The 24,174-nt window shown below is 46.7% G+C and overlaps 1 protein-coding gene across 1 annotated transcript in view; it reads left to right on the top strand.

The window, feature by feature from the left end:
• TRAPPC2L (trafficking protein particle complex subunit 2L) overlaps window positions 1-24,174 on the top strand; it is a 166,673-nt gene that overhangs the window by 67,858 nt on the left and 74,641 nt on the right. Inside the window, exon 2 of the mRNA XM_069635745.1 lies at window positions 14,884-15,056. Coding sequence (XP_069491846.1) covers window positions 14,884-15,056 — 173 coding nt within the window. The remainder of the gene's footprint in view (window positions 1-14,883; window positions 15,057-24,174) is intronic.

Below are 24,174 nucleotides of genomic sequence, written 5' to 3'. Positions count from 1 at the left end.
TTCGGCAGAGCTGATCTGCTCTTTTGGGTTCTCCTACTATCTCTTTGTGGATAAAGCTCTGATGGGTTATTTATAACGCCCTTAATACCCAGAGGTTTCTAAGCGCGACCCTCGGATTGAACCTGTGTTGCTCCGTGTCGTCTTGCTTTGAAGGCGAGCAGGTTGCCCCTACGTTATCCTCACTTTCCTGACCCCACTCTTGACAGCTCCTCGAAGTGCTCTGAATCCTTCTTGTCCATCCATCACTGCATGTCCATTTCCTGTCTAATGTCCATCTTTGCTAAGACCAAAGTCTCCCATTTTATCACCCCACCCCTTTTCGCTTGCCATTATTCCCCCCACTGTAACCGTCTCATCCCTTCGCCAAGAATTGCAATTTTGTGGTCCCCTGACAAGCTCTTACAAGCTCTTTCAAGTTCGAACAATCCATCATTGCTATTGCTGCTATGATCAACCTGCTGAGCATTGGGAAGACATGCCCTCTTCTCGCCTACCATGTCACTAAAACTATGAACTCGGATTTGGTACTCCAGTTGACTTGTCTACTTTTAGAACCTCCATTGGGGACTCGCCCTCTTTTGCACTCCTCGAAGATCGTGCATCTTGTATCCTCTTCAGTTTCCACTGCTCCTCAGTGTAAGGAACTCATGGTGGCAACAGTAAAGACAGACACAAGTGATCACAGTTGAAGGGTGTTTATTAACCTTTTAACTGCTATGGGTCCCCCACAATCCCCAGTGCCAAGGTCTTTTTTGGTGATTTAGGTATTTCGCTATTCAGTGCCTTCTAAAGTTTTCTCTTTCATTAGCCCCTTAAGTGCCAAGGACGAGGTATCTTGTCCTTGGCAACAGGGAGGTAATCCCAAGGATGAGATGCCTCGTCCTTGGCACTTAAGGGGATAAGCTGTGAATGCAGGGTGGAAAAACACCTAACCTAAATCTAAGATGGGAGCAAGCTTGGACCATCAAATGGAAATAAGGTAGTCCTTGTGTTGTTTTCAAAATAAAAGGGTGTTTACTAAGACAAACCTATTGCCAATCCTTATTGTAAATCCAAAAAGAAGTGAGGGGCAATCTTCTCAAAGAAAGTAGTGTTCACAAAATAATAAGTAAGGGGGTGATTGCCATGGTTCTCCCTTCCCCACGTTTTGAGCACGGGACAAAGTGGACCTCCTGAGCACAGCACACCCTCGAGCCTTCCCAGCACAAGTTGACAGTTCCGTATCAGCTATCTGGTTCTTCGATGGTTAAGTCTCTTCAATAAGTCTCTTGCCTTCGAAGGTCTGATGCATTCAACAAACAAACACAAAGTTCTGTTCCACATATACTTGGGGTGACGGCTTCACCCCTGGGTCCCTCTCTTCCGGGCGCAGACCCCTCACAAGTCGTAGTCAACAAATCATTTTAACAGTTCCTTTCTCAATGAACTTTGGGTGACTTTTCACCCCTGGATCTTCCTCTTCCGGATTCGGACTCCTTTTCAAATGCTAGCTTCCCTCCTTCGGGTTCACATTGGCTTTTCTTGCATTCACACGTCTTAATGACTTTTCAAACAATTCTCAATGGACGTCCCTCTGTCGGGTTAATTCCTGTCAACACGCTGTTCATATACTAATTTTCACCATGCAGGATTCATTTCACTTAGCTTTCTCAATCATCTGTCGGTCAAAGACTTTCAACGGTACATAGGATTTTACAAGACCCCTGTATGACCACTTTGACGTCTCCTTGCCTCTTCCCAAGGCCTTCTGGTTACGGTAGTCTCTACCATCAGGTAATCGTCCAGAGTTTCCTGGTTCAAATTAGCTGCTTACTACTATTTTTCGTTCAACACAGTTCTGTTTTATCGACTCTCCTCACAACTCACCGGCTGTGATGAACCATTTGGCTTTCTTCTCCTTCGAGTCAAGATTGGTACCACGGAGACCAGCGTCTCTCCCCTGCTTAGTAATCAGCAGAGGAGGGTCTTGTCTACCATTGACATCTGTTGCAATACACGCTGATTATTGTTCTCAGACTTGGGTTTCCATCTGCAGAGGTTTCACGGGCCTTGGTTGGAAAGGGAAAGGTTGCTCCTCTCCTTGTCACCACCTCTTTTGAACTGCTGTGCTGAGTTTGCTCGCCCTGCGCTCTCGTGCTCCACCTTTTATCCCTGCGGGGAAGGGAAAGGGACGTCAGGTGTATGTGTCCGTCCGTGTGTGTCCGCCCGCCTGGCCCTTTTATTGGGACATGTCAGGTAAACGGCTCTGGTCTTAGTCAGTTGTCTTTCGTGTTGTGCAAAAGTGTTCGTGAATATCCTACGTGGTAAGATGGGGGAAAAGGTGTTGATAGAAGGGGGATACTGCGTCTCGCCCGTCGGTGTTCCACTCCCCAAGGACCCCCCATCCAGGTGATCCTCCCTCACTGGTCCACCCCCAGGAACTGGATCCAATAGCGATGGCTGTGTCCTGGCCACCTGATGACGGATCCCCGGAGCCTAGCTAGATAGAAGCCTTCAGGTTTCTCACACCACCCATTTCTCTACAAAGCCTCCATGATGTCTGGCGCTCTATGCACAACAGGTTACTCTTCAAAATTCCACATACTAGTCTTAAAATCCATCCCGGACCTGGCTGTTTAGCTCACCTATTACTCCCTACCAGCCTCACAATTGGATACTCCCTCCTTACCTTCCTCACACTCCAATCTCCTACATTTTACTCTCTGCCTACTCTGCCTCTATCTCCCACTATCTCCCACTTTAGTCACGCTAATGCTGACCAAGTCCTAGCCCTACTGATGAAGGCTAACCCCTCTTGTGTCCCGTCAGAACCTCTTGCTCCTCAGCTAGTCAAGACTATTGCCCCTTTAGTGGCCTCTCACTTTGTTGAACTCTTCAACCTGCCCTTCGACTCCACTTGCTTTCCCTCTATTTTCAAAACGGCCACAGTCATTCCTCTCCTAAAAAAGCAAGGGGCTGATCCGAACCTACCGACTACTTTTCGCTCGGTGTCTCTCCTTCCACACTACTCTAAAGTGCTTGAAAGGGTTGTGTTCAACCGTCTTACCAATTTCTTAGACAGCCACAACCTTTGATACCCCCCCACCCCCTACAAGCAGGTTTCTGCTCCTACCACACCACGGAAACTGCCCTCATTAATGTGTCCAACTTCATCGTCTCTGATAAGCACTCCAACCTATCCTCTTTCCTAATTCTCCTTGACCTGTCTGCTGCTTTTGACACTGTCGATCTTTCTTCTTAATGCGCTTTCTTCTTGGGATTTGCGATCAAGCCCTTGCCTGGATTGAAACCTGCCTCGCCATTTCTGTCTCCTGGAGCAACAACACCTCTTAACTCCTCTAACTGTTAGTGTTCCACAAGGCTCTCTTGGGTCCGTTCCTCTTTACACTCTAGTGCTGCAAGAGCAGAGGTGTAATCTCCTCCTTTTGGGTTCTCATACTAACTCCTTCCAAATGACACCTGCATCTTTTTCTCTTTTCCTGAACTGTCCTCTAATCTCTATCAAAACTTCCAACTTACTCTCTGCCATTAAATATTGGATGGCTTTGCACTCTGATATTTGACTCTACCAAAACAGAGGTGCTCTTCTTCTCTGCCAAAAGCTCTGTCATCTCTTCCTCTGCCTATCCAGTTCCCACCAGACACTATCCCCCCCAACCCTCGTTCTTCATCTAGAAACCTCTGCGTCATCTATGACCCTTTTCTACTTTAATCTCCAAAACTGGAACAGCAGCTCGCCTCAACCTCAGCAATATTAGGAACATCGGGCACCTCCTTCCTACACCACCATGCATCTCTTAACCACTCCTGTCTTCTCTAAGCTGGACTGCTGTGCCAGCTTCCTCTTTGGTCTCTACAACTATGCTTTCTGTCCTCCCGACTAGATCATTGACTTAGCTATCAGAACTCTGATTGAATGCCCTCACTTCACACCTACTTCCTCGTATCCTCACCAGGCTGGATGGCTGATGCAACACAGAGCCAGATTTCAATTTCTTGTCCTGGTCCACAAATCTATCCACAGCACGGCACCACTGTATCTATCCTCTATCCAACTCTACAAGCCTTCTCATAATCTCTGCTCTGCCTCCTTGACTACACTTGAGACTCCTTGGCCTCCCTGTGCTCCCTCTCGCTTCCGCTCTTTCTCTCTTCTTGCTCTGCTTGCATGGAATTCTTTTGGATCTATGTGTTCTCGGAAAAAAAAGTTTACCGATTTTTATTTATTATTTTTTATTTTATTTATTTATTCGTGGGCCCCCCCACCCCCAAGCTCCCCATTTCCGCATGTCAAACCCACCCCAAGCCCCTCCCCACCCGTTGCAATCCCTTACCCCACCCCCATATATATTTCTTTATACAAAATTCTGTGTTTTTTCAGTATTCATTTAGATGAAAATGGTTCTCGATATTTTCTATTCCAAAATATCAATGGATACCCCCGGACATCCGAAGTGCACACTGATTTTTTTCAAAACCACACTAGTTGACCTCCTTGCCTCCGAATTACTCTTTTAACCTACCTCTCATCTGCCTGATAGCTAACATTTTATCCTTGCATCTAACCTGCCTCTGTCCCTCAATTCCCCTGCCTCCACTCTAGCACTTCATCCATCATGGTCACATCCCAAGAAAAGTTGACCGTACCCACCTAGCTGCACTTAAAAATGTCCAATGTTGGCTGTCCTAAATCTATGTGTGTCCACTTATGTATTGTCCCCGGTGACTGTTCCATTTACTCCCCTCCACAACCTGGTCAGAATGTCCCTCACATTCACCCTATTGTAAGGAGCTCACTGCTTCCTGTCAAATCTGCTTTCTTATCTGTTGCATGTTCTTTTGTGGTCAAAAGAGCATAGTTCCTATATATAAATACATTGAAATACTTTCACTCCGGCACCTTTCTGAAACTCACCATCCCTTCCCCCTCCCCCGCACCCCTAGTCCATCTTCTCAATTCTGCTCTTTCCGCCTTCCACCACCCCCAGCACTAGAACTCCCTAAACTGTAAAAACAAATTTGGCACTAACATCCATGCATTCAAGACAGCCCTCATGCTCTGTCCCATTCTCTGTCAGCGGCCCCCTTATTATCCTTGCACACAGTTTCCCCTGGCCCGCCCTTGTACCTTTCTCCATTGCTATTATTGTACATACAGTGATGACCCTTGTATGCCCCCTGCCTATTTCTGCTTTTCCACGTTTGTTATGCCTGTGACACAATTGCTACTGCCCTACAGGAGTACAAGGATGATAGTGGCTAAGTGTCTTCTCAGCCCCACACTACTAAACCAACAGTGATCCCAAGCCATAAAGATGCATGGGTACACCTCTCTCCCTCTCCCTCTCCCTCTCCCTCTCCCTCTCTCCCTCCCTCTCTCCCTCCCCCTCCCCCTCCCCCTCCCCCTCCCCCTCTCCCTCTTTCTCTTTCTCTTTCTCTTTCTCTCTCTGCCTCTCTGACACAATGTTCTCATGATTTTCACATATCCAATTTCTCAGGTACTTCACTGTTCACCCTGTGTGCCCCCCTCCACCCAGCTCAGACCAACTCTAACCCAAAACCTTCAGCCAGTCTCCCTCTGCCAGGCTCAGACCGGTTTATCTAGTTTTTAACACCCTCTCTTTACTGTATCCACATTGGAGACTTTCGACTGTGCACAGGATTTCGCTTCACCCGTTGCAGGACCACTTTGACAATTCTTTATAAATCTTTACTTTCACTTTTGCCACTTCTAAGCTTGATGCCTTACAGAGACTTACGGTTGAGCACTCAAGTCGCGCCGGACCACTCTGTCCAAGGTATCATGTCTTGGTTTTAAAGTTCAATCACTCCTCAGCATCTCAACTTTACCTGTGTCTTTTATCACACCCATTTTAACAATGTTTGTTCCAGCGCTCGCCATACAATGTTGCCGCTTGCAACGTTGGCTTCAACAAAGACCGCCTTGTATCGGTCTCCCCGACTCATCAGCTATGTTAATTTCACTGACGCTGCTTTGTTCTTGGAGCCAAGGACAGTGCCACGGCAGCTGGCCCTTCTTCCTGCCTTGAATATTGACATGGGAGGGCCCTGGGTACCTCCGACACACAATGCAGGTTTCCTGATCTCACGCTTTATATTCTCGAGGTTTCATGAAAGTAATGGTTCCTTGTCGAAAAAAAGGTCAAGGGAACTTCCCTCCTTACGACCCTCTTCTGTTACCGTCTTTCTTCTCTCGATAAACTGCAATCTCGGAACTGCTGTTTCCTCGTGTGGTTTGCCTCGATCAGTGTGTGTTCATGCTCCGTCGGGTGTGTGTGATGGTCAGTAATTGCCTGACCTTGCTTGACCATTGTGTTGGGACACGTCGGGTATACTACTCTGGTGTTAGTCTGTTTTCCGTGTAAAAGTGTTTGTGTTGCAAAAGCGAGGGGGTGGGGTAAAGTTCCTAGGTATCCTACTTGGTAGGATAGAGTAAAGGTGTTACAGGGAAGGGGATACCGCGTCTCACCCTTCAGTGTCCCACTTCCACTCCCTGAAGACCCCTCACCCAGGTGATCCTCCCGCACTGATCCACCCCCAGGAACTGGATCCAAAAGGGATGGCCAGGTCCTGGCCACCTGGATGAAAGATCCCCGGGGATTAGTGGGTTAGACACCTTCTGGTTTCTTACAGTCCCAGACTTGCATTCAAATTGACTGGTATACTCTCCTGCCAGGACCTTGCCAATGTTTTAACACTCTCATATGTTCCGATTGTTTTTCATTTGAGTATTGGGCCTTTGCCCACCTTTCATTCACAACTTCACATGCTTGCCAGTTTCCGCCAAGTTCCCCCAGCTCCCCTGCTGCAGCTTTTCTATGTTGCCAAATCTTCTGTTCATCTCCATAATCTATCTTTCTTCTTTTATTTTCTCATGGTTGCTTAAACTCATAAAACTACACCCTTCTTTGTCTGTCTTGGATGAAAGGCAGTTTAGAATTCTTTTGAAAATTCCTTTCTACCCCCATAGCTGGTTTTCTATCAAATCTTGATGAGCTTTCACCACCTTGGAATGGGGCTGACCCATTCCCCGAAACGGATTTCGTTTAGCAAAAAAAGAAAAGGTATCTCTTCCCAAACCCTGGTCTCATGTATTGCTCAACACAACTCCTCAGTGTTTTCCTGCGCACCACACTGCCCTCTACTCTAACAGGTTTCTTCTTAAGATACTGTCTCAGCCCAGACCAGACACTTGGTTACTTGGTTGGCGGGAGAACCAATCTAAGATCTTGGCAGTGGGGGTTGGTGGGTGGGGGAGAGGGGTAGAGGTTAGCCCTTTCTTCTGTCCTTCCCAATGAGAAAGGTTTGTAGAGCGCGCTAGCATGGTTCTGTCCCCACAGTTAGCAGGATCCTGGGTACCAGTTTCTATAGGCCTTGTACTTACAGCTGGCCACCCCAAATGGGCTTTTGGAATGGTTAGGGAGAAGAGCTTTCGTCTTCCATGTAGCTCCTTTCTTCGCCTTTCTGGCAAAGGACTTCTGAGTACACTGTACACCAAGTAAGTTCCAATGAATTCTTCTTCAAGCGCTGTCCATTGAAGAATACAGTAAGAGGACCGTTCCAACCCCCCAACACACCCTCATTATAAATGAAAAATGCGACAGCATATTGGTCGACAGCAAGCCTGTTAAACGTCCAATGCAAGCTGCATTAATACATTCTTTGCCTTCTGATGTCCTACCGAGAGTGCTTTCTCAGCAGGATGTGGGGATGGGGACAGGGTCTTTTTGGAGCCTTGGCAAAACCAAAGATGGTGAGACCCTTCTGTGGACTGAAGGTCTCTCCTGCGATACTCCATCAACTTGCTCTGCCTACATTAATAGGACTCTAGTAATTATTATGCTGGTGTGTGTGGTGGCCCGTTTCATTAACAGGACTGTCTGTGGAAGTACCAGTTGCCAGGGAGTGTTCTTGTCCTTGAAGGCGGTGACAATCCATCCCAGAGGGGCCAATGAGTGGGTTGTTTTAGGTACACCAAGCCCATATCGCTTAGACACACCAGGCCCTGTCCCTGGTCAGCAAGCTGACAATAAAATGACATCAAATGCTTGTGACTGTATATTTATGTAATCCCAGAAGCCACTGTGTACAAATCAGACATGGCTTATATTTTGTTTTTAATAAGTGCCACCAGACATCTATCAATTTTGACATTTTGAACCAGAGGTGCATGCAACGCAAATCCACCTTTGTTCAATCCAACTTTGGGTTCTAGCAGCTGTGTTCAGAAGTGCACGTGTGACCTTTGAACCTGCCCAGCTGCCACTGCAGGGCAGCTGCTCGGGATATGAGATGCGATACATGTGCCCCATATGTTGTTTGTCATACAGTCACAATGTTTCACCACTAATATCAGGTAGTCCATTCTCCTTTGCACAACTCGGTTGCAGGGCTCGAGCTCGTGGGATTGCCCTCGATATTGTTTGTACCTTTTTTTTTTTATGTGTTTTTGTGAATCACCATCTCTTTCTCTATACATGAATACATACAATTAAAGTATTTACTAGCCCTACTACCCTATTGGAATGTGCTCCAGTTGTCAAATGGCATAGTTCAAGAATTTGAGCGTGTGGGCCCTAGGGTTCCCTCTCTCTTTCTCTCCCTTCCTTGGGATTCCCTACGCGACTCGGGCACCCGTACACCCAGATCTACGAGTGTCTCTCTACTAGAATGTCTCTCAACTCCCTCTGGGACTTCTGGCTGTGACTACTCTATTCAGATTTTGGTGTTATGCCGGAATTGTTGGGAAGTGCCTTGCAGACACCGGCTAAGAGTCGTTCCCTTCCGCTCTCCTTTCCCTTCTTCACTGCACTTTGTCTCAATTCCACCCTCCTTTATATTTGCTTCTTTCTCTGTTCCTTCCGAAGTCTCTCTACTCCTCCTCCAAACCGTTACTCCACTCCCCAACCACATCTACTACTACATTCTGTAGCCAGACACTTCACAAACACTCCTTCACCTACCCTTCCTAACCACCTGTGCACACACACTCATGCCACAGTCTCCTTGCACCCACTAAACCAATACCTCACCTTCTCCAGTGGAGGTTGCCACACTCCCTTTTCCTTTTCCTTCTCCTTTCCCCAACTCTCACTTCCCAGTTACCTCCTTTTTTTACTTCCCCCATCTTCCTGGCATTGGACCGCTTTCCCTCCCAGGATGTGTATGTGCATAAGGAAGTCTTTAAAAGTGGGCAAGCACTGACCACTTTGGCCAACGATGGTGTTGAAAGTTCATTGTTCATGTGTGTGTTTTGCGACGCTGTTTTATGGAGCCCACTGGTAAGTTTGTTGGGGAGGGTGCGGATCCTTTTCCACTTCTTTGTCTTTGGTGGTTTATTGGGGTCAGTCCGTATAGGTGAATAGGAGCCGGTGCGTGTGGGTAGCTCTGCATTGTTCTTCTGAATGCTGTATAGGCTGGCGGCCTTGACCTGGCTGTCTTTATCCTGTTTGGGTTGCTTGCAATTGCCTAATCTGGTGTGAGTCACGATTCTCGGACTTCCCAGCTGTGGTGGTTGTATTATTTCTGGGTCTCTGTCCCACAGTTAGATGTTCATGATTTCTCTCTCAGTTCTTGAGGGCTGCAGAGTGAAACAACTAGGAAGCACAGTGGTTTTGAAGTATGGTGTGAGACACAGGCTAGTTTTTATGCAGGCACAAAGGGAAGGTTTAAGGCGTAGGTCCCTCCAAACCTTCACCTCATGGGTACGGCTAGTTCTGATTTTTCTCCCTGTTAAGACTCCCACCCCAAACTGAGAGGGGCCCTTACCCCCTCTTGACAAGGCTAGGTTACCTGCCTTTGAAAAACCAAAGAAAGACTCTGGGGAAAATTTAAACGGCCCCGAGATTCGTACCCACTGACTGGCATGTGACAGCTTCTAAACTTAAGAATCTCGTTGCCTCCATGCTGTTGCCCCTTAAGGAAATGAAAACCCAGCCCTTTATGCAGTTTCAGCACGTATAACAATCTCGCTATACACGCTAGATCAATTAATTACAACATTTTATTATATCAATATAAAAAATACAAATGTCATACAATTTAAAACACATTGCAGATTAATTTCTGCCATAAAACAAGATTTCTTTCGTGTTTTTGCTTTTTATCTCAAAGTGCAGTTGAATCTATAAATGGAGATTTTAATTTACTATCCCTTTAAAAAACAATTCTAAGAACCCTTCAATGGATAATTCACTCTCCCACTTACTATCTAAAACTACCAGAGACCCTGTGTAGTAATAAACACTTCTGTCGAATACAAAAGACAGTCCCTGGCTTTCTGGTTACTCTCCTAAAACATCTAATGTCCTCAATAAACGAATCCTCATGTATAGAAACATGAGGTTCTATTTAACACGATAATTCATTGAGAAATGTTGGCAACTGTACAACACCGCAAAACATCCAAATGTTTTCGTTCGTTTTCAACAATAAAAAAAATGTAAGATCTTCTTCAAAAGAGAAAAAATAATTTATCGACAACAGGTCTTCACACTCTTAAACACTTTTCTCTGTGGTGATCTTCATAAACCTTGAGGGAAACGGCATGAAAAAACAACAATTAATTACGCTGTTCACTATTGGAAACGCCTAAACATGAAGGAGCCATAAATCTCCTACTGTTGGCTCACCGCGATGGTATTTGTTGCTAACACCTTCGACGGAAATGTAGACACGTCTTCCAAATAGACTTGTGATCTGTAGACACAAACGCACCTATTAGCGTCAACCGTACCACTCGAGTTCTAATCCAAAAAACAAACAAGGGACTTCCCTTATTTTCTAGGTCCTATATCAAACAGGATATATTGTTACAAACTTGAATACTTAAAAATAGCAACGGACGTCATAATGTCCTACTTTGAATGTAACATCACTGACTTGCGCTAACTGTGATATACGTAATCACAAACCCGTTATTCTGTCCCGTTGACAGCTACAGAGTAATCTAGCACTTATAGTCTGGGAAAGTAATTGTAGTCCTGTAGAATGTCGCTGGTATCTCGTATACTAAATAAGGTCGCTACGGCCACCTACATCATTCCTCTCGCTAGACACAGTGTTATTACAAAACCTGTTATTCGTGACTTAGACTTATTCCAGTGGAGGTTAAAAAACTGGATTTACCCACAATTTGGGGGCATACGTGGACCTACAATATGCCGTAGTAAACGGGTCGCTCCTGCTGCAATGTAGTGGCGTCTCTCTGTATCAGAGCTGTAATCGCTCTGTCGGTATTTGCTGTGGAAAACGCTGTTTGTTTCCACGCTGAGTTCGAACCTTCGTGCAAGAAAAAGATGTAATCATTATTCCTTCTCTTGCAAAAACGCTTGGCAACCCCCGCTCTCCAATGGGGCGGGCGGGGGAAAGCACCGTCAAAGAGGGAGATGAAGACATATTACAGGGAGATGGAAGTGAGTTGGAGAAACATACTAGTGGGGTAAAAATTCCATACTTACTCGAACAGTGTCTCAAGTAATGCGTCACTTCCGCCTGTCGTGGTCACGTTGTCAGTCACCTGATCCTCTGGCGTATCGTAACCGGGGTGCTTATAATGACGATTGGTCTTGAACAGCTGGTTGTGGTTAGAGGCGTGTATCGCACCACTCGCAATCATTAGGTGTTCAGAAAGGCGAGATTAATAACTCCAAAAAGGAATTGGTGCATCCCATCGTGCCTCATTAAGCGTAATGCAGTAGCAAAAATTTGGCTACGGACACCATTAGGTAAGTTACTCATTTATATTAATGCTGTAAGTGCAATTTGTAGTCGATATTGGGCCAACAAAGCCCCAACTGGATACATCAGTAAGTAAGCTCCTCATTTCTGTCGATGTTGGAGTTGCCCAGTGTAGACGATTACGGACCGACTGGTTTCCAAATTAAGCCTAGCACTAGTGCACCTGTCGCTCGATAACTACCTTATAATTGGACATGCCACTTAGATGGAATTAACATGCGTTCTGCGGGAAACAGAACCTTTGGACCGCAAGTTCTTTAGCTAGTTCGCACCAAAATAAAGCCAATCGATATAGAGTAGTAACTCAGGGTTGCACAGGACTCGGGTTTCATACCAGGCTGTTCCAATCAACAGCCTCATTCAGCCCTGTCACCGCTGAGTTGCACAGAAAAATCAACCATAGTTCTTTCGCCTGTAATATTTCAATTGCAGACTCGCCGGCATGAGATGGTGAAATGTGTAACAACACTGTCCATCTGAAGTCATCCATTCCATGTTCCATTGGGGCTGTGGACACCTTGTTTTTAAACCGCTTTTGTGCTCTGAAATTCTCCCCTTATTTTTACGTTTTGTCATGCCTATATGCAATTTCTTGCAAGGGCACTATATTGCATATGCCACGTTACTAGTATTGCAATTGGTAAACGTCATCTGTAACCACAGTTTACCTAAGCCTGGGTCCACTTGGGTGGTTCTCCTTGTTAGATTGCAATTCACGCAATGACCGCAAGGTGCGTGTCCTAACATTTTCGGCAGGCCCCACATCTTGGTGACACTCCCTTGCGGCGGAGTGCCTCTAGAGATGTCATTTTTTTCCTGAGGAGATCTTTTAAATTAGGCCCTCTTTTAAAAGCACACAATGGAGGTTCTAGTGGACATTCTCCACCGGTCAAGACATGACAATTCTTTCTAATAGTCTTAATGACTTGATTGACCAGGGGAGTATAAGTGCTGACAAAAACTAAACTTTTCTTCTCCTTGGTTCTGTCAGGATATTCTAAAAGTGCCTCACGATTGTTGTTCATGGACCTTTTTTAGTGCTAGTCTAATTATTTTCTTCGGATATTGCCTGGCTTTTAATGTAGAATTTAGGGATTTTGCTTCAGACTTGAAAATCTCTTGCGTCGAGCTAACCAGTGTCAACCCAAATTGTGATATCTAGGAAGTTGATTGCCGTGTTACTCTGTGTGGAAGTAAACTTGAGATACTGATTTTAGCAATTAATCCACTCCATGAATTCACTGAACAAAGAGGTGGAACCATTTCACACAATCAGAATATCAACGCCACAACCCCAATTTCGAAAAATAGGGATTTGTGGGGCTATAGATTACTTTCTGTTCAAAACTTTCAGCAAATGAGTTTGCTGCCGACGCGGCCACAGATGACCCCATTGCTGTGCTGTGGGACTGATGGTTTAGTTGGCCATTAAAACCAAAATAGTTTTTATGCAGGCACAAAGGGAAGGTTTTAAGGCGTAGGTGCCTCCAAACTTTCACCTCATGGGTAGGGCTAGTTCTGATTTTTCTCCCTGTTAAGACTCCCACCCCTGACTGAGAGAGGCCCTTACCCCCTCTTGACAAGGCTAGGTTACCTGCCTTGTCGCACTGATTACATCCTTTCTGACCTTTTTCCTATACATTCTCGGGACACTATTAAGAAAGGCCACTTGCTTTGTAAGTAGACAGTGTTTGCTGTGATTCTAAGAATCAAACCTGTGTTTTCCTCAATTTTCATTTCAGTTTCTAGCCACCAAAATACTACTTTCTCTTAGTCGGACCTCTCCAAGTGTCCTTGGTGGTCTTCTTTTATGATTGCGGTGCACATTGCACTAGTTGGTATTATTTTGCCATTTCTTAGTGTTACTTCAGTTCCTACTATTTTGTCATATGGTAGTAAGGAACTGGGTAGATTTGTCACTTCCAGCCATTTATTCAACAAATACTGTTTCGCAAGAATGCTGTCTTGGCCAGCACAACATTTCAAATCTTTTTAGCCTAGTGAGCTTCCTGCGTCCCGGATGACCTCCTACATTCCTCCTCCTTTTTCTTTTTGTTATTTTTATATATTTTTTTTGTTTGTTTTTTTACTTCACTGCACCATCAATATTTTGTTGATACCTTAATTTACTATAAAGATTTTCCAGATTAACTTTTTAGAAAGTCTTAATTCTATTAAAGACACGGCGGCGAGCATTATGCTTCTCTTTCCTTATTAATTGAAAGAGAAAAGGCTCAGCAGAAAGTTTTAATGCAACCAAAATGATGTTTTCTATACAGAACAAGGGTGCAGGAAAAAATATTTTCATGAAATAACATTAAACTTGAAGAAATTAACTTCCAGTCCATAATAAACGGTCACTGAAGGTAAGGAACTCAGTTTCCCAGAAGGCTTAGCCCAAGTTCATAACAGGTCACAGAACATGCGGCAGTAGCCCTCCAATAACAGTAGACAAGCCCCTCCAAATAGGGACCAATAGTGCATAACTCCCTCTTTCGAGGCTGCGAACCATGGAAAAAAAACAAGAAAAAGAATAGGTGTGGCTGGTGTCGTAAGGCTGCGGACGTCCTGTGGAAATCCAAAGCAGGTCAGGACGGCTTGTCTGAAGTCACTATGAAAGGAAAAGAGAAAAATCAAGGGTTACCTGATGTATATAATAACCCTATTCAGAGTGCATGGGCGGGAGAGAAATTAGTGCTTATTATGCAAGTTTACATGGCATGTGGTACAATAAAACCATCCCTGAAATGGACATTGAACAATTGCACGCAAGTGGTTTTTGCGGGTTGTACATAGTATTTTCTTGTTCTTGAAGTCCGGCTCAAAATGTCCCTGCTGCTATCTATTGGCAAGTTGTGATAACAGAAATGGTGTGCTGTGTGTATTTGGGGAATTGTGGGGGGTGAGTTACTTTTAATGCCTGGTTAGTAGCTTGATATGTATATCCCTGTTAAAGTGGCAAAGTGAATTTACATCTGCAGATGATATTTGCACACCAGTCCTCTGGTGGGCTTCTATTCCCTGAGCCAATGAAATCCACTGTTGAACGTTTATATTCATATGCATATTTAGACAGTGAAAGTTCTGTTCTTGGTTCAATGTCTTACATTTCTTCTTTTTCAGAACTATCCTCTTTATATTCGAAGCATTCCAATCGAGAATGAGTTGAAATTCCACTATACGGTGCACACTTCCCTTGACGTTGTGGATGAAAAGATCTCTGCCATGGGGAAAGCCCTTGTTGATCAACGAGAACTCTACTTGGGTTTGCTGTACCCCACAGAAGATTACAAAGTGTATCCTTAACATTTGACATGTTGTGTTTTATATACTACGTTTTCATTTTTGCACTAGTATTTCGAGTTACTTGATAATATAGTGTAGTGCGATAACTCAAAGACCAACAATGCCTGATTGCATACTATATAGCACAGCACTAGAATCAATAGCATCAGGGTTGCCACCATGCCTCCGTTCATTAACAGCTGCTTTGTTGGCTGTACAGGTTTAACAAAAAGGATAGCGCTGGGATCCACCTTTGTATTGTCGGTGCCCCACTAGGCGACTGCCCCACTGCTTAAAACAAACTCAGCATTTATCCACATCACGTCTGACCAAACATGAAATAATAATGCTTAATTCGGCAAACCTAATCCTTACACGCTCTTCTCTGTTAAATCCTGTATATTTACTACTCTGCCCGACAGATCGAAAGTAACACCATTGTATTTTCATCATGAGTATTCTCAATAAGCCGCAAACAAAAATGCCGGAAACTCAATTGGTAAATCTGTTGTGTGAGAATTGAAAGGAGTCAAATGAAATCAGAGTGCAGTGTGCACCACCATGTTGAAGCAGTAGGCAGTAAACAACTAGAGGGGGTGAATACAGCTCAAATTGCAGAGTTGGCAGAGTGAACTGGGCCGTGCACTTTAGCGGCGGGCAAGCGAGTCAATATTTATACAGACTCTTGCTACACTTTTGGCATATTACAAGACTACAGTTGTTTTGTGTAAGGAGCAGCACTATTAAACTATAGCAGTAAACCCAATTAAAAATGCAGAACATGTACTATTGGCATTATATGACTCCCAAAAGAAATGGCGGTCGTGAAATGCGCAGCACATCCAACCCTAACAAGATGACATCAGCAAAAGGAATGTGCTGGTTGATCAAACAGCAAGAGAGACTACCCGTTTCCTTTATACACTGGCAGGGAAAAAATGTTTCAATGACCAGTGCACTCAGAAAAACTGCCATATCAAAACACTTGAGCAATTGACGGATACGAAAAAGCTTGAGCAATTGACAGCGTTCCAAGAGAAAGCACTGAATACTGTAAGGGTGCAGAAGGAGGAGACTGACACACGGCTGACATAGTGGTTCCTATAAACTTTGAATGTTTGAGGAAAAAAAAGAGAAAACCTAATTTTCCTTAACTCGTAAGAGGAGTTTCCATACCTCAGCTAAAAGACTAATGACTGTCAGAATGACCTGTCATTAGGAATATTGGAGTTAGAGTTTGAGAGGATACGGTTGTTCTGTGTAGAGAAGGAAGAACTTTTTACCTTAAGAACCGTCCATATATCTTCTCTCCACTAGTACTCCATTCCTTTTTTATTTCTTCTTTGTGACTTTACAACAAAGAAGAACCTATTTTAAAAAATATTTTTTTCTGCTTCTCAAAAAAAGAATAATTGATTGTTTTCTGTTCTTTAAACAAAATTGTGAATTACAACTGTGAGTGTTTTAACAATTTCTGTTATACTTCTTTGTTATTACAACCTTTATGCTCATCAGGATTTTCTTTGTCTAAATAATAAACATTTCAAATAACTTTCCAGAAATTTGCCCTTTTTGTTTTCAGAGAATTTCATAAAAATGCATGATACCAGAGTTTGGTACTTTTTTGAACAATTTAATCATGTTGATTTTGATACATAGCAGTAAGGGATCTACGGTGTTATTTTGGTCTTTTGTCCCCTCCTTTTCTGCTCATGGGGCAAATCCCCCCCCTCTTTCTTTGTTAGAATGTCCGTGCAAATCAAAAGTCCACCGTCCTGTGTCAAAAATCCTACTTCTGTCCCTTACATTTAATACTAAACTAAAGACAAAGGGCCTCATCGGGGTGTGGGATGGAGCAGTAAAAATGTGGTGGTAGCGCTATTACCGCCACATCACCGGTCCGTCCAATCCCGAGTGTTTGCGGAAAGTTGGGAGATTCACCTCCAGCTTTGAGCTGGAGGTAACTTCACTGGCTTTTTGCCCATTTTCGGCGCATTTACAGCAGCGCAAGTTTGCACTGCAGTAAATGTGCCAAAAATGCCCTAAAGAGTCCTATGGACTCTGAATAAAATGGGAATTTACAGCCTTGCCGCAACTCGGGAGCCAGCTCTAATAGCGCCAGACCGAGTTTCGGTAACACTATTTGCGTTGGGTTTTATCCCGGTGGATTTACCGCCAGGATACCGCCCAACTTGTGTTGACGCCCAAAGTAGGTGGTCTTGGTCTAGAAGAATTAATCTTTTCTTTCTGGACTGAGAGTAGAAGTTTGTTTGCATGTATTGGCTCTTTCCTGGGGGAATGGCTTCCTTCCCCAGGTCAACACAAAAAAGTTCCAAACGGTTCTTCTTGGCAGACACCCTGCCTGGTTTCTAACAGTTCAACACAATTGGGGGGAATGACTCCCTTCCCATGATCTTGGTTGCCAGGAGAATGGCTCCCTTCTCCTGGTCTTCTCTCACAGTTCACATCACCAGGGGGAATGACTCCCTTCCCCTGGTCCACATCTCCGTAGCTTCAAATACACAGTTCTCAAATGTTAGAAGGGTCCCCTGACCCCGGTTTCTCTGTTTGGTCCACTTGGTTCACCCCACCTCCCAAGTGACACCCTTGGGAATGTGTCCCGCTTCTTGGTTTGTGTCCCAGACCCTTGTTTCTCTCGCTTTTCGGTTCAGCTCTCTTGGCTCACACTCTCGCCAAGCACTTGTACGAGGAAGATGCCTCACTCCTTGATGTGGGTCCCCAACCCCTGTGTCTCCCGCTCTCTGGTGGTCAGTGGATTTTGTTAGGCCACTGTGCAGTGGAAGCGTTCCTCGGATGCAGGACCACTTTGCCGCCTGCCCCGTCTCCCTACTCGGCCTACTGAACCTTCCTGTACTTGCCGTTTGGATGTGATAGCTCTCCAGTTCTTCCTGGGATTGGGCATCCTTGCGGCAGCACCAGCATTTCTTCTCCCTTGGTTTGTCGACAGATCGGGTCTGCGTTCTGCTTCTTACTGCCTCGCCACACCACTGTCCTTCAGGACTGTTGGGGAGATTACTTCCTGCTTGGCCTCTGCAGGACTTCTATGGATGTTAGCCTGCGTCCACCGCTCTGCCTGGTTCTTCTCTGGACGCAATTCGAAACTTCCGGGTTTGTCACAGGTGGAAGACGCAAAGTTCTTCTTCGGTTTCCTTTTTGTTATGCAGGCTCCATGGTGATGCAGCGTCCACACCTGCAGTAGCGGCGGTCGTGTCAGTCCTTATTCCTCCTATGGGCCACATCGTCCCAGTACTTGGGTCATGCAAACACTCAGGGCTATCAATGATCTTTTTAGTCTTAGTACTTTTGGTTAGGTTAGTCTCACAGATGTTAAATGGGTCCATTTTCTCTACGGGAGTCTGGGTTGGAAGAGGGGTCGATGGACTGTAGGGGTGTATAGGGCATGGGTGGAGGTGGGAATACCGCTGTCTCCTGAGATGTTCTCCACTGTCCACAGAGAGGCGCTCTCTTCACATGATATCCTCCCCCGAGTACCACCTTGAGGGGGACTTTCAGGGTAGCAGCCTCACCAACCTGGCCTCATGGGAAGGGGCTCCCCCTCGGGGAGAAGTGACGAGATCACAGGATTCATCACAGTACACAAAAGAATACGTGAGGAAAGGCAGGATATTCTCTTCACAATAAGTTGTGACAGTCTTCTGAAGAACGTTTGGTTATTCCAAAAGCATTACACATCTATTTTGCACGAATATGCCATGGCGTATCCCATAAAAGCTGAGGGAGAGGGTTTTGATGTATAATGGGAAAAGGTTAATACCATGTCTCGCCAGTAGATATTCTTCTCCCAATCCCCCATGACCCTCCACTCGGGTGATCCTCCCTTGATTTTCCACCCCCAGGGTCTCGAGCCAAGAGCAATGGCTCTTCCCATGACCCCTCAATGGAGGATCCTGAGGGAGTAGGTGGGAGAACACTGTTCGGTTTCTCACAGTATCCATGAAAGTTGTATTTATCACTATTAGCACTCAAAGCTGCCATCGCGCATGCTGATACCTTTTCGGTTTGCTTTTTAAGGGTACCAGGCTGTGCCCAATCCATGCTTCCTTAAAAAGAAATTACACATGTCTGCAGTTGGAAATAATTATTTCCAGGACATTGAGGTTAGCAAGAAGGTGCACAGGTGAGTGGGTAGGGGCGTTCAATGTGGGGCAGTTCAGTGGAGATTCGACCTGGTGTACCACCACCAACGATAGGATGCAGACTGGTTAGAGGCGCAGCAGGCCGTCATGAAATGTGGGCAGCTACTTGCATATTCCACTTGTATTCCTGGCCTCCGGATTGGCCAGCTCTCTCTGACGGGCATGAATATACCATGCAATCCTAATCATATAGCAAAGTAATTTAGAGACTAACTACAGTGTGTGGTATTGCAGTAAACCTGTAGATATACAGACTGGATGGAGGTATTGATCAGTACTTTTAGTAAACACCTGGAAAGCATTGTCTATCCATTATGTAAGAGGAAAGAAAGAGATTAAACAGAATGGATGGCGTAGCGTGCAGAGAACTGGGCAAACTCGGTGGAATATTATAGATTGTGAACATGTCCCTTTCAGGGTAGCTGGTACAAAGCGACAGGGTGATCAGAAAGAATGTCAATGAGTTTTCAATCTGTTCATGGGTTGAGCACCATTTGCACAGGTGTATTCAACCAGCCGGTCACAGAAGTAGGTCTGCTATCAAAAGCATTTGGCCATGTGATCATGTACATTTTCAAAAGCATTCACTCATCAACATGATGCATCTTCCTCTACTAAATGAAATATAGTTGACACAATGAGATTTTGGTACCCTGAACTAAACTTTACGGAAACGCATGGAGACATTGCAGTGTTTTACTGTAGCAATATTGTAATGATGCATGTAGCAAACATGTTTAGGAATGTAATTGCAGGACTCTCCTTTAAAAAGAAAAAAATACACATACTGATATCTGGCAAACAGGATATAGTTGGCTTAATGAAAGTATCTTCCCAATTAATTGTGGTTTTCATATATTTGAAAAAGAAAGCACTTTGTTTTGCCTAGCACCCCCACACAGTGTTTTGGCCCTCTCAAGAGTGGACAAGATAATTACAGCTGCACTCTCTCTCCATTAGCACCTTAGAATTTTCAGTGAACAGAGAAAGGGCGACAGAGAGGCTACAGGGCAAAAGAGGAATGCAGGATGAGCTGTGATTTCATTGAATAGGGCAATTAAAATTGCCATTTCGAGGGGATTGGGTCCTCCGATGTATTCCATATCTATGACGGTAATCACCAGAGCTGTGCTGCTTCGGAAATTTTTTCCGAGTCTGCGTCCTGCGTCGATGACGTCGATACGCCGTCCTCAAGGACATGTTATAAGTAGGACGCCCGTAGCCTCAGTTCAATCTTTTCCGCGAACGTGTTCGCTTCGGAGATCTCGGCGCGCCTCAACTCTTTGGAGTTTCTGTTCTCTCGGTTCTTCAAACCTGTTTGTTGTGAAGTTTATCGGGATGTCTTCCTCTTCTTCCACCCCGCGTCTGGGCTTCAAGAAGTGTGGGGACTGCAGGTCCAAGATGTCGGTGACCGACTCGCACAACTGCCAGTCGCTTATGTCCAAGGCCTTGAGGGAGCGTAAGAAGAAGCTGTCGGTCGGTAAGGTGTCCAAGCCCCGGAAGTCGAGGTCCACTGGGCTTTCGACGGACGATTCAAGGGGCAACTCTCTGCATTGTCGTTGTAGGTCTCGGTCCCGGAGTGGGTCCCGCCACTCGCCGTCATCAGTCGCCTTCCTCGTTCGAGGACTCCGCCCGTCGGTGGGTTGCTTATCCCACCAAGCATGCAACTTCGGAGGAATGGGCTTCCTTCGGTAAGAAAATGTTGGCGATTCTTGACTCGCAGGGCACCGGTCCGTCCGCACCTCCGAGTGGGCCTTCGGGCTCGGGGGGGCGGCACGATCCGCGGGAAAGGTCCCTCCCGGACAAGGAGATCGTTCTAGTCATGGCCGTTCCAGGTCCCGGTCCTCAACGCCCTCGAGACCATGTGCACCTGTGAAGTCTTCAAAGAATACGTCGACGCCTGTGGCGCCGAGGTCATCGAGGGATTCTCGAGGCTCCGCCTCCGAGGAAGTCGTCGACGCCATCGGCGCCCAGGCTGTCGAAAGACACTCTCGGGGCTCCGCCCTCGAGGCCTGTGTCAAAGCCGTCGATGCTGTTGGCGCCGTGCTCGACGTCGACGCCACTTCACTCGACGCCTTTCGAGGCTGTTTTGTCAGAGGTACCCCGTGGCACGGTGGAACCCCCACAGAAAGGCTCTGGCCAAGGCCAAACATGTCTTTGTCCCCCATTCTGTGCCCCCCACTTTCCACCATCTTGATTATATTTCTGAGGTGGATGAGGGTTCTGAAGATGGGATGGTCCCTGATACGGTACCAGACGAGATTCTCTCTGGACATAGCCAGATGGAAGACCTGCGTGAGTCGCTGCACAACGCCAGTGGTCTGGACATCTCTCCAGAGGTGGAGTTCTGTAGGCCTGAGCCTGGCACCCATGCCGAGTCCTCGTACCACCGCCTTGTGTCGAGGGTCACAGAGTACTTGGGTGGTATGCTCCACCAGGGGATTTTCTGCAGGATGACCTGACGGATATCCTCGACCAAGGTCCATCAACTGACCCGGTACTGCCGTTCCATATGGCTCTGCAAAGGAGAGTGGCGGCGGCTTGGACTGCTCCGGAGAGTCTCCTGGCAGTGGGCAAGTCTTTGCCGCGAAAATACCGCCCAGCCAGTAGCGACCCCTGCTACTTGACCACACACCCCACTCCGGAGAGTTTGGTGGTGCAGGCGGCGACGGCCCCAGCAAAGCAGGCGTCGTATCCTACCATCCCTCCTGATAGAGACGACAAGCGTTTTGATGGTTGGGCGAAGAAAGTGTTATCTTCAGGGGGGTATAGCTCTTCAGGCAGCCAATTCCGTATGTGCCTTGTCACGTTTCACGCACACTCTGTGGAACTGTTTCCTTAGCAGCTGAACATATTCCTGAAGGGGACGAACGGGATGGTTTTCTTGCTATGATACAGGATGGCAAGGATGCCATGTGTGAGGCCGTTCAGTCGGGTCTGGACATGGCAGATTGCGTCAGCCGGTCCATGGTGGCGAGCACCGTAATACGCAGGTTTGCGTGGTTGCGGAAGTCGGGGTTTGCTCCTGATGTGCAAGCCCGGCTCCTCAACATGCCCTTTGATGGTGTACATCTTTTTGGCAGCAAGGCTGACGAGAGCGTTGAGAGGTTGCAGACCTCAAAAGCTGCAGCGAAGTCGTTGAGCGCTGCAGTTCGCTAACCTCCGCCTTTTCATCCTAGGGGACAGCAATGGAGGGGAGGTTCCTTTCGTTATTACTCGTCCTTTAGTAAAGCGAGAGGAGCTGCTAGTCAAAGGGGTCAAAGGGACCACCGTAGGAGTGCCAGAGGTGCAAAATAAGGTACTCGAGGTACCAAGGCCGCTCAGGCAGTTGCCTCTTTGCCCTCAGGCAACGCCGCAGCCGCTTCAGCTCAGTCATGAGGCCATGTCCCATGGTTCGCCGGTTGGGGGAAGGCTGGCGCAGCATCTTGTAGAATGGCGTGCCATTACTTCAGATGTGTGGGTTCTGGAGATCATAGCCCACGGTTACTGTCTTTCCTTTCGGTGAGAGGCCTCACGACCATCCACTAGGGAATCTCTCTTTGAAGAGTCCGGATCTGCTCCTTGCGCAGGAAATTCAAGCCCTGCTGGAGAAAGGGGCCATTGAACTGGTGCCTGTAGCGGAGAGGAACAAGGGATGGTATTCCCCCCCCCTTATTTTTTGATTTCGAAGAAAGACGGGGGATTGAGACCCATCATGGACTTGCGCGGTTTGAACAAACTCCTCAGGAAGGACAAGTTCAAGATGGTGACTCTTTCTCAAGTCCTCCAGGCCCTTCAACTTCAGGACTGGTTGGTGTCTCTCGACCTCAAGGACGCTTATTTTCATGTGCTGATCCATCCAAAGCACAAGAAGTACCTGAGGTTCGCGGTTGGGGATTCGGACTTTCAGTTTCGGGTCCTGCCGTTCGGATTGACCTCCGCCCGAGGGTCTTCACCAAGCTCATGGTAGTGGTGGCAGCGCATCTCAGGAAAGGGGGGATTCACATCTACCCCTACCTGGACGATTGGTTGATCAGGGCGCGCTCTCCCAAGGGTCTTCACCAAGCTCATGGTAGTGGTGGCAGCGCATCTCAGGAAAGGGGGGATTCACGTCTACCCCTAACTGGACGATTGGTTAATCAGGGCGCGCTCTCCCGAGCAAGTCCTGGATCATCTGTCCGTCACCTGCCACTCCCTCCACAAGCTGGGCTTCTCCCTCAACTTGAAGTCCCACTTAATGCCAACTCAGAGGCTCCAGTACATCGGAGCAGTGCTCGACACGTCCCTGCTGCAGTGTTTTCCTCCCCATGTGAGGGCTCATCACATTCAGCAGATGGTACAAAAGTTCCAACATGCCCAGAGTCTCCCTACGTTCGAATCCTTGAGCGGCCTCATGGCATCTTGCATTCTTCTGGTGCCAGAGGCCAGGTTGCGGATGAGATCTTTGCAATGGGCACTCAAGCTCCAGTGGTCTCAGTCCTCCGGCAGGATGTCTGACCCCGTTCAGGTGCCGCCCGCGGTCGCCCAGGACCTTCTGTGGTGGGCCGTGGAAGGCAATCTGATGAAGGGGGCTCCATTTTGGCTGCCCTGGCCAGAGGTGACGATCGTGACGGACGCGCCCCTCATGGGTTGGGGAGCTCATGTCGACGAACTGACAGTCGGCGGTCATTGGTCTCCGTCGGAGTCCAGATTCCATATCAATCTGTTGGAGCTGAGGGCCGTCAGGCTTGCCCTGAAGGCTTTTTTGCCGACTGTGCGAGGAAAGAATGTCCTGATTCTGACGGACAACACAGTGGCCATGTACTACCTCAACAAAAAGGGGGGGGCGGGTCACTTCCTCTGTGCAGGGAGGCGATGCAGCTCTGGTTCTGGGCAATCCAGCAGGAAATTTCGATCTCAGCAGTTCATCTGGCCGGAGAAGAAAACGAGACGGCGGACGCTCTGAGCAGGCAGAGCGCGATCTCTCAGGAGT

Source organism: Ambystoma mexicanum, chromosome 1q (assembly GCF_040938575.1).
Source record: "Ambystoma mexicanum isolate Mex_15411 chromosome 1q, UKY_AmexF1_1, whole genome shotgun sequence".
Classification (NCBI taxonomy): domain Eukaryota; kingdom Metazoa; phylum Chordata; class Amphibia; order Caudata; family Ambystomatidae; genus Ambystoma; species Ambystoma mexicanum.
The sequence above is the reverse complement of the archived record's forward strand: the minus strand, read 5'-3'. Positions and strand labels throughout refer to the sequence as shown.